This window comes from Sinocyclocheilus grahami, unplaced genomic scaffold (assembly GCF_001515645.1).
Source record: "Sinocyclocheilus grahami isolate Dianchi unplaced genomic scaffold, SAMN03320097.WGS_v1.1 scaffold38.1, whole genome shotgun sequence".
In the NCBI taxonomy this organism is placed as follows: Eukaryota; Metazoa; Chordata; class Actinopteri; order Cypriniformes; family Cyprinidae; genus Sinocyclocheilus; species Sinocyclocheilus grahami.
The window spans coordinates 1,587,981-1,603,441 of record NW_015505217.1 but is presented as its reverse complement, the minus strand read 5'-3'; the positions used below and the strand labels follow the sequence as shown (position 1 = coordinate 1,603,441).

The following is a 15,461-nucleotide window of genomic DNA, read 5'->3' as shown; positions in this document are numbered from 1 at the left end:
TGGTTTCCCTTATGTATGGCTGAACACCGGTTTTCTCGCTCTCAGTCATGTTCAGGGTTAACAGGTTTTCACAACAAAACCCGCACAAATGCTGCCCAAAACTAGCCCAATCGCATTTTGAGGGGGGTCCCCCAGTAAAAATCGCATTCCGGGGGTAAAATTTGGGTTTTTTGGCAGGGTCCCCCTGGTAAAATTGGCATTTCAGGGGCTAAATATCAAGTTTTTGGGGTCGCTTCAACCCGCGGACATGAAAAATAACCCACGGAAACCGTGTTAAAAAAAGTCCAATTCCAATTCAAAACCATGGAATTGGCAACACTGGTCATGTTGCTTCTACTGACTGTTTATTGCTGTAGGCAGGGCTGTCCTTAGCTGACGCGGGGCCCCCCTCAGTCCGTTTGCGATCGCGTTCCGGGGTAGGGGGGGGTCCCCCTCGGTCCGTTCAAAGCGGGGTCCGGTGCGACCGCACCAGTTGCACCCCCCTAAGGACGGCCCTGGCTGTAGGTATGCAAAGCGGAGATGTATACGCTACACCCTCTTCTGGAGATGGTGGGAATATGCAGCTTATTTGCATTTAAAGTGAAATGATGACAGAATTTTCATTTTTGGGTGAACTATCCCTTTAATAGTAGTACAAATCTATCAGAGTGCATCTTAATACATCATAATGCACTCTGCTTGATTACAAGCCTGCAAAATAAACCCCTGCATTTGGTCATTTCATTTCCTTCTGTCGTGCTGCAGATGAAAGCTGCTGGTCTGAACAGCAGAGAGCGAGAAATAAGACAAAAAGAGAATGACTCACCTGTAATGTGTTCAGCAGGTCATGGAGCTGAGCGACGCTCTGAAGAACCTGCTGTGGGAGGATAAAAGGATTGAGAAAATGAAATCGCCACATATCTATAAGCTAAGATGCAGATCGCTAGTCTACTTTTTTGTCACTTTATATTTTAAACTTTTATAAATAATTGAATCTATACATAATTACATATATAAAATATTTATAATAGTATACAAGTACATTTGTAATTTTATATTGCTAATATTATATACATTTACATAATTCTAGAACAGTTGTTCTCTTTGTTTTTATTAATACAATATAAAATACATATAATACTACTATATTTAAGCTGATATATATTTTCATATGTACATATGAATTATACAATTAAATTAAAAATTTTAAATAAATGCAGGTTTGTATTTATATGTGTGTGTGTGTGTATATATATATATATACACACACACACCCTGGAGTACAAAACCAGTCATAAGTAGCACGGGCATATTTGTAGCAATAGCCAACAATACATTGTATGGGTAAAAATTATTGATTTTTCTTTTATGCCGAAAATCATTAGGATATTAAGGACAGATCATGTTCCATGAAGATATTTTGTTCCTTTCCTAACCATACATCAATGGAAAGCTTATTTATTCATATGATGTATAAATCTCAAAAATTGAACCTTATGACTGGTTTTGTGGTCCATGGTCACATACAGACATTTTAGATGCATAATAATTATATATACTATTTTTTTAATATATTATACATTACATATATCATATTATATATATATATATATATATGTGTGTGTGTGTGTGTGTGTGTATGTTTAATGTGTCATTTTAAAAAGTTTACATTGAAAATCAATAAAAAAAAATAAAAAAAATCTTCTGGCAAGAAACAGTATTTATTATTATAACTGATTTAGGTAGGATCATAAAATAATGCAACCCTAACTCAAACTCATGTTGCACACGTGTTAATCACAAAACCACAAGCTTGGGAAGGAATCTTATCATAAAGTATATATATGGCTATGCTGTCTGGTCATGGTACTGAAACCAATTCACAGATCATGTTCCATGAAGATATTTTGTTCCTTTCCTAACCATACATCAATGGAAAGCTTATTTATTCATATGATGTATAAATCTCAAAAATTGAACCTTATGACTGGTTTTGTGGTCCATGGTCACATACAGACATTTTAGATGCATAATAATTATATATACTATTTTTTAAATATATTATACATTACATATATCATATTATATATATATATATGTGTGTGTGTATGTTTAATGTGTCATTTTAAAAAGTTTACATTGAAAATCAATAAAAAAAAATAAAAAAAATCTTCTGGCAAGAAACAGTATTTATTATTATAACTGATTTAGGTAGGATCATAAAATAATGCAACCCTAACTCAAACTCATGTTGCACACGTGTTAATCACAAAACCACAAGCTTGGGAAGGAATCTTATCATAAAGTATATATATGGCTATGCTGTCTGGTCATGGTACTGAAACCAATTCACCTTTGGCATGATCTTCAAACCTGTCCTGAGCAGTTTCTAAACAGAAAATCTTACCTCATTGTTCCTCTTGAGTAGGAGCAGGGGATTGGCGTGGTTTGCCTGTGGGACAGAGAGGCAGTCACATGGTCAGTGCACTGGATAAGAGGCTACTGTACATAAATCAATAAATAGCAATCCATGTGCTCTTTGACAGGGTACTGCAGGACCTGCCGGAAATAATCAGCTGTGATGACAGGTCGCATTACTCTGCTGCCGTAAAGCAGAGGACAGTTTTAATGTGTCCTTATTATCAAGTTACTATACAGTTATGTTCTGCGATGAGCGTGTGTGTAAACCTATAGTTCACTTCAGGTAATGAGTGCTACAGCGGACATTCATTCTGATGCTCAGCACTTAATGGTTTGAGCATATGGTGATACACTGATGAGTAATGAATCAGATGGTAATGGGAACACATCTTAGAACAGCACTTGAAATAAGAGTGAGCAAAAGCTTTTTTTAAATAATAATGTACTTATAAAATATGCATGTGTAACATGCATTTATTATATTAAGTTTCATTATTTAGTTTTATTTTTAATTATATGCATAATATTCAACATAGAAGAGTCCAATAATTAAAAAAATATATTTTCATTAATCTGAACAGTTATGTCATCTGCAATAATTTTAATTTGCTTATTTGTTTTGGGGTCTAGAAATAATGCAGAATCTTAAATATTTCCTAATCATTTAACATCACAACACTTCTTATTTTTCACAATGTACCGATTGAAATGAGACTTTTTCACTAATTTAAACTAACTTTATCTATATATAGCATATTAATTTGTTTAAAGTGTGCCAATTTAAAATATCTATGTAAAAAAAATTAAAAAAAATAAATAAATAAATAAATAAATAAAAATAATAATAATAATAATAATAATAATAATAATAATAAATATATATATATATAAAGAAAGTATCCTTAATTTGTTATTGCTTTGTTGAGCTCGTGGTTAAACCATGTTGTTTTCACTTTTTTTCTTGTCTTTTTCATGCAGCAATCCTACTCTAAAAAATAATAATAATAATAATAACATTTTTCCCATCATGATCTTTCTGATAAACACAATTTCTGAAAGCTGTCTGTCTTGACCGGTTTGTACCTTCTTTAGAACGCTGTCTGACTCAGTCCTTCGGAGCTCTGCAGAGTCTTCAGTCTCCTCTCTGTCTCCATCTGCAGGAGAACAAACACAATCAGTCTCACCTGGAACAAACACCCACACACACAAGTCGCATCACAAAATGATCTCGCTCTCACGCACACTCCCACGTTCACACACACATGGAAAACACACCCACCTTTACTCTTTGAGATGTTCATCTGGTGACTATCAAAGCCTCCGAAGGTTTCCGCCCGTCGTGGCAAAGTCACGGGCCCCGCCGCACATACGCCATCCTGCACCGCTCCTCCTAGACTGTTGTTTACCAGAACCTGTAATGTTTCAACTACACACGAACACACAAAAATTAAACATGGAATATAGTAATTAAAGGGGTCATATGATGCGATTTCCTTTCTCTTTGGAGTGTTACAATCTGTTCGTGAATAGAGAAGATCCCTAAAGTTACAAAGACTAAAGTATCAAACCCAAAGAGATATTCTTTATAAAAGTTGACTCGTCCACGCCCTCCTAAAATGCCTCGTTTAAACACGCCCCCACATGTCTATGTCACTGTGTAGGAAGATTTGCATAACGCCGCCCAAATGTATACTTAAAGAAAGAAGGCGTAACTTTGATTCTCGCTGTAGTATTGTTGCCGCCGTCGCCATGTCGAGGAGACGTTGTGTGTTTCGTTGTGAAAACGAAACTACTTTGTTTGGTCTTCCAAAAGAGGACACAGCTAGAAATCAGTGGTTAAGTTGCATTTACAACACTGTTCCAGAACAGTTCAAACCAAATATTCAGATGTGTCCAGCGCATTTTACGGAGGACGAGGACTGTTTCCTGGGAGAGTAGCCTACAATGGCGGTGTTCCGGTGAATTCAGTTCCCGTTTCCCCTTCGGCGTGTATGCTGACAAATAATGCTGACTCACAGCCTGTAAGTACGTTTTCATATTTAAAGGATTTGCAACTGACAATTCAAATGCGAGTTTTGAGCAGTGTAGAGTAGCGCTTGTTGTTTGTCATTTCTTTGATCACAAATGCAGACATGGTTTTATGTTAACGCGGTGCGATGCAATGCAACGCGGAAAAAGACAGTATAAGTCATTATAATTTGTAATTATGTCCCCACTGGATGCAACAAATGCCTCGTTTGTAATGGGTTTTATTGGTTTTGTCTCGTCGCATCGGGACACGGCATCACAGTAGGGTAAGGGGTGTAACATTTCCATCACACGCTTGAGGAATTCAGCCAATCACAACGCACTGGATAGCTGGCCAATCAGAGCACACCTCGCTTTTCAGAACTAAAAATGTACGCATTTCAGAAAGGCGGGGCATAGAGAAGAAACAATAATGTACAGTATGTGGAAAATAATGTGTTTTTTGAACCTTTCATTACACCAAATACACCAAATAATATAATTTTTTTAGCAATGTCATATGACCCCTTAAATGCAGGTAAACACTAAATGGTACGCTTTTCAGAACTAAAAATGTACGCATTTCAGAAAGGCGGGGCATAGAGAAGAAACAATAATGTACAGTATGTGGAAAATAATGTGTTTTTTGAACCTTTCATTACACCAAATACACCAAATAATATTATTTTTTTAGCAATGTCATATGACCCCTTAAATGCAGGTAAACACTAAATGGTAGATCAAATGTCAAAAAACATGTCTAGGCCATAATTCACTCCGAAATCAAGAAACAGAAAACTATATATTAAAAATAAAATACACTTGATTTAAAATTAGTTAGATTCACCCAATAAGGAACAACTGATGTTTATAGAAAAATCAAACACACACCAACAGCTCACAAAAGGCTAAGAGGAGACAGTAATCAATACTCTTTCCCATTCTTGACCTGCAGAATTAAAGCAATCCATTATCTGTTCCTGTCCTGTGGATTCAGATCAGCTTTACGTATCGATTCTGCCCATGTCCACGTTCCTCTAATGAATACTCCTACTTGCTGTATGAACTGTGACAAGCACTATCTATCACTCCCACATTCAAAGCCAAGGCATCTTCTCAGCACTTTCAAGATCTTTCTCGCTAAGTACACTCTAAAATGCTGTTTTCCGGAATATCACTTACTTAATTCTAATTGTTGTTTTGTCACTTTCAATGGTTTTAGAGGCATTTAAAAAACAGAAGTTTGTGTTTTTTGTTAAAGCACATGCATGAATTCTTCTTTATCGGTAAAGCATGTATTTTCTGTCACTAACAGCAATTTTGTTTTCAAACAGGTTTCCGCTAACACTCCCCCAACTGCTATTGGTCAGTAAACACTCAGCCCCGCCCTCAAACTCATGCCATTGGCTGTGTCACTGTCGCTATGCTAGTCTGGTCAGACGTACAAAACAAACAGCAATGTTTTGATAGCACCACAGAGTCGTAGCATTTAGAATATTTGGGGGAATAAACCTAGAATGGCTTACTTGTGTATTTGCACATTAATTTAAAATAAAAAAGATAAAAAAATATTTAAAAAAAACAACAAAAATGTATTATTTGCTATAATAAAATAGTGATTTTTCCCCATACTCCGTTTTCTCAACAACTACCAATGTTAAGCATCCATCTGTATGGATCCATCCATCCATTTAATGTCAAAAATAATTTCAATGTCAACAAATAGCTACAAATCATAAAGCAATTTTGTTCAGCATTTATTGCATTTGTTATTTTCATATGAAAAAGTCTGAGCATATTGAAAATGCTTATATTTTTACTTCTATTAATTTGACCAATTAGTATTATTACATTGCTTACCTGTATTACAACAGCAAAAAATATTTGAGCTTTAAATAATAAATCATTCATATTTGAAAACACTTATTGCGCTTTATTATTTTCTTTATTCATTTAACTAGTAACTGCTACAAGCACAGCCAGTATTGAGGTCTTTTTGAGACTGTGTGACTCACATATTTAATGTGATTCTGATTAGGAAAGCTTGTGTAACTGGCCAGGGACCATACGCACAAGCTGCACTGTGATCTGATGCAACATGTAGCTAACACCCTCCACTTCATAGAGTCATTTTAAAACTAAATTATGTTCTAAATCTTAGCCCTCTAAGACTGCAATATTCATAAAAAATATATTCCCAATGTATCAAGTTTACTAGCTGCCATATGTTTGTAAGACTCCTACAGTGTTTTTCTGACTTATATAATAAGCATTATATAACTGTACTGGTTGCCTCACCTTCCTTCAGAGCCTCCTTCATGATTGGTTCTCCTTTGGTGATGTCATCGGGTGTGGCCCTGAAGAGCATTCGGTTGCGAAGGCCGGTCTCGTCTGGTAAGCCACAGTCGCACATGTCCCTGAACAACTTCACTTTCTCCTCCAGTAAAGTCAAGATCTGCTCATCCCTCTTATGCAGCTGATCTGTAAAGACAGATGTTTATTTCATGACGAGAAACCTAAGATTCACTTCATTTTAGCAGCATTTATACACCTTTTAAATCTAATTTTCATGTTTTTTTCAGTCATTCTAGTCACTACTGTGTTTAAAAATTTTGAAAAAGCCGTATTTGTCATCCTTTCCTATCAAAATGCTTGCTACGGATGCGAAAACACAGAAAATCAAACCTGGTCTGAATTTTTTTTTATGACGGACAAAAGTTTCAGAGGCAGTGTGTAAACGTGATTGACAACGTGAGGTCATATTTATTTTTTAACGTGCGAAAATTTCGGACTCAGTGTGCAAAGACCTTAAGACTGTATTTTCTGTGTTTACTTTTGTAATATAATAAAAAGTTAATAACAAAAATGTATTATTATTTGCTATAATAAAACAGTGATTTTTCCCATACTCCGTTTTCTCAACAACTACCAATGTTAAGCATCCATCTGTATTTTAATGTCAAAAATAATTTCAATGTCAACAAATAGCTACAAATCATAAAGCAATTTTGTTCAGCATTTATTGCATTTTTGTTATTTTCATATGAAAAAGTCTGAGCATATTGAAAATGCTTATATTTTTACTTCTATTAATTTGACCAATTAGTATTATTACATTGCTTACTTGTATTAGGTCATATTTATTTTTTAACGTGCGGAAATTTCGGACTCAGTGTGCAAAGACCTTAAGACTGTATTTTCTGTGTTTACTTTTTCTCTAAACCCAAAACCCAAACCATATCTACACACACACACACACACACACACACACACACACACACACACACACACACACACACACACCCACACAAATTAAGTCATTTTAAGCCAGAAAAGGAAAAATGGAATTCAGTACCTCTCAACTCCTTGACTTTGATTTCTTGAAGTCTTCGGTCCTCTTCGTTTTCACTAGGCACACCTTCATCATCATCTCCCTCCCTGGAGGAAATCGAGAGTCTGTAAAGAAAGACTACCAGCTCTCACAAATTGTGATGTTTAAAGTACCTTTTTTCAATTATGTTAAGCTTATTTTGAATTATTATTTGTACTATTTTATCAAGATAAATTTAAAATAAAAACACAGAAAAAAGGAATGTAGATATATATATATAAACATTTGCTAAAGATTACAATTTACAGTGTTATTTTTAGTTTTTAATAATTAAATTTAAGTGAGCATAAGATGACGGTAAAGCTAATCTAAATGTAAAAATAGCAAAAATTAGATGTATAATTAAATATTCAATATTGGCCTAAAAAAAAAACGTTATCGGTTATCGAGACTTTGATTTCTTGAAGTCTTCGGTCCTCTTCGTTTTCACTAGGCACACCTTCATCATCATCTCCCTCCCTGGAGGAAATCGAGAGTCTGTAAAGAAAGACTACCAGCTCTCACAAATTGTGATGTTTAAAGTACCTTTTTTCAATTATGTTAAGCTTATTTTGAATTATTATTTGTACTATTTTATCAAGATAAATTTAAAATAAAAACACAGAAAAAAGGAATGTAGATATATATATATAAACATTTGCTAAAGATTACAATTTACAGTGTTATTTTTAGTTTTTAATAATTAAATTTAAGTGAGCATAAGATGACGGTAAAGCTAATCTAAATGTAAAAATAGCAAAAATTAGATGTATAATTAAATATTCAATATTGGCCTAAAAAAAAACGTTATCGGTTATCGATTGATATATTGTGCATCCCTTCTTCCTGTATATAAAATGAGAAACAGATTCAGAGACTCACATTGACTGCATGGCCTCCTGAATGAGCTGCATCCATGTGTTCCTCTCCTCCTTAGAGCTGGCGTATACTTCTACCATCTCAGGCTTCTCAATGCCTGCCGTTATCAGGAACAATCCTTTCTCCTCATTGGCTACTTCCCTCACGATGAGTTTCAGCAGGGAGATGACAGTGGAGCGCTGGTCCTGAGAGTGGAGAACAAGAAGATGAGATGGGACTAGAAAATAATGGGGCGAAGACACACAATTAGAAAGCGCCAAAGAACTTAATATGCCAATGTTCCTATGAAAACCAGCGCTGATAGAGTGCCAGAGACATTACACAATACTGGATTCCAGCATCCAAACAAGAAAGTGTAAAGTAAACATTATTGATGAACACTGTTCAGGGGAGTCACAGGCAGAGGTTTAATGATAAACATACCAAGGATGCGAAAATATATTTCTGATCTTTCTCCTGTAGGAACACAATCACGTCCCTCAGCAGCAAAGCCTGGACATCTGGAGAAGAACACATCAGATAGATGAAAAAGCAGGCCCTGTTTCTGTTAGTGTGGGTGTATGTTGCTATGGTGATAGACATGACTTTGTTTTGTCGGCGAAATGTCAAGGCTGTTTATCGATGCACTGTATTTTGAAATGTGAAACTAGCGTATTACATTTTCTGAATTAAATGTGAGAGGCAAAAATCACACCACAATTTTAAAATGTGGATGGCTTCCATGGCGCTGTTCTGCAGATGCTATTTTGTTCAGCTTGTTGCTTTTGTTCTGCTGTTGCTAAACTGCTGTGGGTGGTTGCTAGGGTGTTGTCATGTGGTTAAGGTGTTCTAAATGATTTGAGCATGTTGTTGCTGTTATGTGGTTGCTAATCTGTGGCGAGTGAGTGCTAGGATTTTGTTATGTGGTTGGTAAGGAATTCGGAGTAGTTTTGCTACTGAGGATGTTGCTGTTGATACGTGGGTGTCAAGTTGTTGTGAGTCTTTTTAGTGTCTTTTACACGTTGTTTTTATGTGGTTGGTAGGGTGTTGCTATGCAGTTGGGAATTTGTTCTGAGAGTCTTTTTTTACATGTTATATGATTGCCAGGGTGTTGCTATAAGGTTGCTAAGGTATTATGAGTGTCTTTGACATGTAATTGTTGTTATGTGGTTGCCGGGGTGTTGCTATGCAGTTGCTATAAGGTTGTTAAGGTGTTCTAAATGCCTTTTACACATTTTATGTGGTTGGTAGGGTGTTGCTATGCGGTTGGGAATGTGTTCTGAGAGTCTTTTTTACATGTTGTTGTTATGTGGATGCTAGGGTGTTGCTATGCAGTTGCTATAAGGTTGTTAAGGTATTCTGAGTGTCTTTTACATGTAATTGTTATGTCATGTCGTTGCCTGGGTGTTAATATGAAGTTGCTATAAGGTTATTAAGGCATTTGGAGTGTTTTTTACATGTAATTGTTGTTATGTGGTTGCCAGGGTGTTAGTATGTGTTTGCTGTAAGGCTGTTAAAGTGTTCTGAGTGTCTTTTACACATCATTGTTTTATGTGGTTGCCAGGGTGTTGCTATAAGGTGTCCTATTAAAGTGTCTTACACGTTGTTACTTGGTTGCTAGGGTGTTGCATGTGGTTGCCAGTCTGGTGCTATGCAGTTGCTAAGGTTTCCTGAGTGGGTTTTATATTGTTGCTGTTATGTAGTTGCTAGTGTGTTGTGGGTGGTTTTTCTATGTGGTTGCTAAGGGGTTCTGAAAAATGTTTTCAGCTTCTTTTTATCTGCTGATATATTCATTCAGCAATGAACCCATTGCACTGGTTCTCACCCTTGAGTCTGCCCGCAGAGTTCTTGAGCTGTAGTGGCCCATCGTGAATTAACTTCTGCCCACGTAGCAGATCCTCTCTGGCAAACATTTGCCCACTTTTCATCCTCATGATGGACTTGCTGTCCGTCCGGCTGTACACTACCTTTAGCCTCTTTTTCTTCTCATGCTCATTCACTTTATTGTCCACGGCAGCAATCACCTCCTTCACCAACTTCAGACCTTGGGTTACATCTGCATGGTCGTCTTCATTTTCTGTCATGAAATACTTTAGAATATTACCTGGAGCACTACAGATGAGTTCAAGGGTATTAAAATAGCCTGACGAGTATAGTAACTAATCATACCTTTCGTGTGCTGCAGTATTCTCTGTAGTAAGACAGGATACTTTGTTATTCGTTGTGTGACTAACAATATACACTCAGAAATGCTTAGCCGTCGGACAACAGGGCTGCTCATCTTTTTCTGGAAAACAGAAACAGATGTGAAACACAGGATCAGTTCCATTTTCAGGCTTGAGCAGGAAACAAAAGGAGGAAAAGAATAAACGCTTTAGGCTAATTTTACAAACTAACATTCTATGAGAAATTCATGAAGGTAAAATAATATGAGATGGCTACCTTGATGAAAGCTTGAAAACGTTTGTCTTTGGTGTGAAGCTCCTTGTAGAAGTTCACAGCTTCATTGTGTCTACTGCAGAACTTCCCATAGACCTTCTTCATTCTCTCGGCACTGGAACCTGAGAACTAGGGAGAAATAAATGGTGGAAAAAAATGGTATGTTTCTTATACTAAATGTTCCAGATATTACAAATCAATGCATTTCCACAGATTTAGAGGGACTCTTCTCAATGTTCAATCACAAGTTTGACAACTACAACTTACCTGAGAGACCAGCACATCACCAATCTTTCGGATTACAAAGCCACCCTCTTCCTGGCTCCCTGACTCTTTCTTCCTTTCGAGCAACTGTGAGAAGAACTGTGTGTGCAAGTCCAGAACATCATCTAACATGGGGAACATCTTCTCTACAGTCTGAACCTCCAGTTGAACCTCTCTTAGTAGCCCTTTACTGTAAACATCAGCCATAATCTTCAAGGTCCTCACGTGGTGCATTTCTGTCTGGATGAGTTCTAATAATGAGAGGAGGCAGGAACTTTATCAGATGACCTTACAAGTGTGTCAGTGACCTCATTCAAGAGTTTCAATACTTCTTCTCACAAAGTCTGAAAGTGAAAGCAGAAGCTTCTTGGGAGGGTCTGGTGTGACTCTTACCATAGATGACATCTTGCCTCTTGATAACATCCTTTTTAAGCTGTTTCAGGAATTTCTTATCCACTGTAAAACTCCATGAATCTGCTTCCAGATCTTTGGCATCAGCTTCAAACTCTCCCATCAACTGACTGTCCATCATCTCTGTACCTGCCATACAGAATGATTAGAACGATGCTGTTGTCTAGACTATATACATTTGTTTCCGTTTATATAAAGTGAATGTCAATCATTCATAAAGATCAGCTACATTACCAATGCTAAGGCTTTTAATGTTTTTGTAATTTAATGAAAGGCTGTATTTATTTAATACAAAATAAAATAAAAACAATAAAAATGTGAAATTACTGTAATTTAAAATATCTGTTTTTTATTTTTATTTTATTGAAACTGTAATTTGTGATGTAATGGCAAATGTTGAAAACAGTTAAGATGCTTAATATTTGGGGGATTTTACATATTTCAGGATTCTTTAGTGAAAAGAAAGTTCAAAAGAACTTTATTTTAAATCTAAATCTTGTGTAAATGTTAAAAATGTATTTACTGTCAACTTTTGTCCAATTTAATCCTTGGAGGGGGAAAAAATCCATTCATAAAATGTATTTCTTAAAAAAAAAAAAAGTATAATAATAATTAAATTAATATAAAATAATTTCTAGATAAATCTATATAATAATAAAAATATATTTGCAATTGTAAACAATTGAATGATTGAATTATTATGAATAACCACACTGTAAATAATTAATAAAAAACTTAACTTGATTGGACTCAAGACAGGTGTATATTTTATTTGTAATGATTCAAGTATGAAATGAAGAGACTTACCCTCATCAGTAAGAGATTCTGTGGACTCACTGACTTTACTGGTCTTGTGAAGAGAGTCGGTCGATTGGGACAGAAACTTCAGGCTCTTTAGAGGAGGGTCTTCCATTTGTCTGAATGTGCAAAGAGCATAAGATATATTATATACTCCATGTTTTAATGCCCTATTGATTTTAAAATGTAGTGAGCTCAAAATCAAAATATCAAGGCCACAATTTTCATCTGTTTTATGACGACGAATAAAAAACAAAAACAATGAAGAAATCTTGATACTGAAAAAATGGTGCAAAACTGTGATTTTTAAAGCAATTACAATAGTAAATCTAAAAACATCTGTATGTTATCAGCTAGCATTGGCACTGACCCTGCAATGTTATTAATGGACATGCTCTTAGACAGCGGGTTGCTGTTGAAAGACATGATACTGCTGGGGCTTTTCCGAGGAGGGGCGAGAGGAGCGGGTTGATCATCGGGAATGGAGATGGCAGACCATGGACGATCCCGTGCTGGCAGGGCTAAACATATTAACAAGATTACACAGTCATATTTTTTAAATAAAGCAGAAATACATAAAACATGAAGAAATGCATGATTATATGAGGACCTTACTTTTACTTCTAAGCGTGACACCAGACGTCGAGGCAGAATCTGGAACGGTCTGCTGCTGTTTTTGCTGCTGAAAGAAATATTTGAAGAGTCTTTAATCTGCATAGATCCATATTATGATATTAAAAGAAGAGCTCACAAAAAAATTAAAATTCTGTCATTAATTTATACTCATGTCATACTTTTAAGATCCACTCAATCCACTTTTGAGTAAATACTGACAGAATCTTAAATTTGTGGTAAGTAAACTTCCCCATTACTTGTGTTATTTCTACAGTTTTGGTCATAAAACTGACAATAACTAGCAAAGAAACATATCAAATGTGCAAAAGTTTGACTGTTTATGACATATGTCATATGAGAACCAAGATAAAAGACAATGGAATACCTTCATTTTGACCTTGGCACAAACAGGAAGACTCTCTCTGCAGCCTTTGTGGACTTGTGCATTGCAATCTGAAAACACACACACACAAACAAACAAACCGTACAGTCAGTACTGAATGCACAGGCCTTTATCCATCAATCTAGTGTTATATTCCACTTGTTCTTATGCAAAAGCAGATAGAATAAGCCTGAAGCTAGAAAAAAACAGCAGCAAACAGAATAGGCATCTGGAAGAAAAGTGGCACTGTAACAAACACTGTGCCATTTCCTGCTTCTCTGTTTGTGTAGGAGAGAGTGAGATTAGCCTTTCCCTGCGTGACTCCACCTCTGCTAAACAGCTGATGTTTACCACAAATTGAACCACAAACACTTCGATTGAGTCATTACTAGTCTTGAACGTTTAAAGATTTCAAGTATATGTGCCAAATCAGTGTTCACACTTGTTTTCTCTATGAAAACAAGCTAAAATTGTGTATTTTAGAAGTTAAATATAAAAAAAGAAGAGTTGATTGAAATTAAAATTCAAACACAATATATAAACATATTACACAAATGATTGGTTACTTCAAATGTACAACCAATTTGATATTATGCAGATAGCTATAATGTTGTAGCTAACGTTCTTTCGAATTCTCAGTCAAAACAAACCTGCACAGAGGTGTTTTTGCTTTTCTCTTTCAGTGTACTTTGCACCTCATGACCACAAAACTGCACTACAGTTAGACACACCCAAAAGAGATTTACAAGCTTTTAAAAACAAAACCACACATAATCTCAGATCGTGTGCATGATGGTATCAAGGGCTGCTAGCTGTTGAAAAAAACAGCATATGCTGGTTAGGTATGTTTTGACACTGGGATGCTAGTTTAAGCTGGTCCTTTGCTGGTCCTTTTGCTGGTTTATGCTAGTCATGTGCTGGCAAATGACCAGCATAAACCAGCAAAGGACCAGTTTAAACCAGCAAAGGACCATCATAAACCAGCAAAGGACCAGCTTAAACTAGCATCCCAGCGTCAAAACATACCTCACCAACATATGCTGGTTTTTTCAACAGGGAGAACTTCAACAACCTACATGTTTGAAGGTGTAGAGATTGTGATAATTTCCCCACGAGTTCACAACTTTCCCCACTCCAACAGAACTTTTCCAGAAAATCCCAGTCACGGAAAGCGACTATTTTACAAGAAAAGCAACATACACTATCATTCAAAAATGTGGGGTCAGTCAAATCTTTTTTAATTAATTAATTTAAATTTTTTAATTCATACTTTTATTCAGCAAAAAAAAAAAAGTATTTAGCATTTAATAGCAGAGTATTCAATTGTTAAATAATAATAATAATAATAACAACAACAACGTTACACAAGACTTTCAGAGATCTGATCAAACTGACTAAAAGTGTCTCGCTTTTGGGAAACGAGAGGAAATGGTAATGAGTCTGCCAGCACATCCTCTGAGAACAAGAAACAGAGAGAGCAATGGCGGTAGCGGTGTGCTGACAGGATGTTCCAGCACACTGACTGGCCTCGGTGCAGCGCTGAGCCTCGCCAGCTGTGTGCGGGTGGAGCCACAGAGTGATGCAACACTGTGTAAGGCCTGACTGGGCAGATAGCCATGATTACTCATTTTTTTTCTTCCTTTCTTTAAACACTGCTTACTCTGAGACACATATTAACCCAATTCTCCACACATATTGTGCCCAACCGTGTCTCTACAGAAACCTGCTCATGCGCGGTTTTAAATCACAATTACTTATCTACATCTTAGAAGCTGTCGCTGACTAGATAATTAAACCAGCTTTTTTACTTCTAGAGACAATCTGTGGGCATTTTCTCTATGGAATCAAATTTATTTAACCAACTTCCTGTGTGAATCTCTTGCGAAGCAAGCTTCTGCAAAAAAAAAAAAAAAAAAA

The 15,461-nt window shown here is 36.0% G+C and overlaps 1 protein-coding gene across 1 annotated transcript in view; it reads right to left on the bottom strand.

The window, feature by feature from the left end:
* Positions 1–613: 613 nt before the first annotated feature.
* LOC107581823 (A-kinase anchor protein 13-like) overlaps positions 614–15,461 on the bottom strand; it is a 68,505-nt gene continuing 53,657 nt past the window's right edge. Inside the window, exons 18-34 of the mRNA XM_016267482.1 lie at positions 13,548–13,615; positions 13,163–13,229; positions 12,918–13,068; positions 12,557–12,666; positions 11,732–11,878; positions 11,342–11,589; positions 11,078–11,203; positions 10,805–10,922; positions 10,461–10,712; positions 9,080–9,156; positions 8,660–8,841; positions 7,763–7,845; positions 6,706–6,888; positions 3,680–3,826; positions 3,484–3,554; positions 2,387–2,431; positions 614–856 (exon numbers count right to left, since the gene is read on the bottom strand). Coding sequence (XP_016122968.1) covers positions 716–856; positions 2,387–2,431; positions 3,484–3,554; positions 3,680–3,826; positions 6,706–6,888; positions 7,763–7,845; positions 8,660–8,841; positions 9,080–9,156; positions 10,461–10,712; positions 10,805–10,922; positions 11,078–11,203; positions 11,342–11,589; positions 11,732–11,878; positions 12,557–12,666; positions 12,918–13,068; positions 13,163–13,229; positions 13,548–13,615 — 2,216 coding nt within the window. The 3' untranslated portion in view covers positions 614–715. The remainder of the gene's footprint in view (positions 857–2,386; positions 2,432–3,483; positions 3,555–3,679; positions 3,827–6,705; positions 6,889–7,762; positions 7,846–8,659; positions 8,842–9,079; positions 9,157–10,460; positions 10,713–10,804; positions 10,923–11,077; positions 11,204–11,341; positions 11,590–11,731; positions 11,879–12,556; positions 12,667–12,917; positions 13,069–13,162; positions 13,230–13,547; positions 13,616–15,461) is intronic.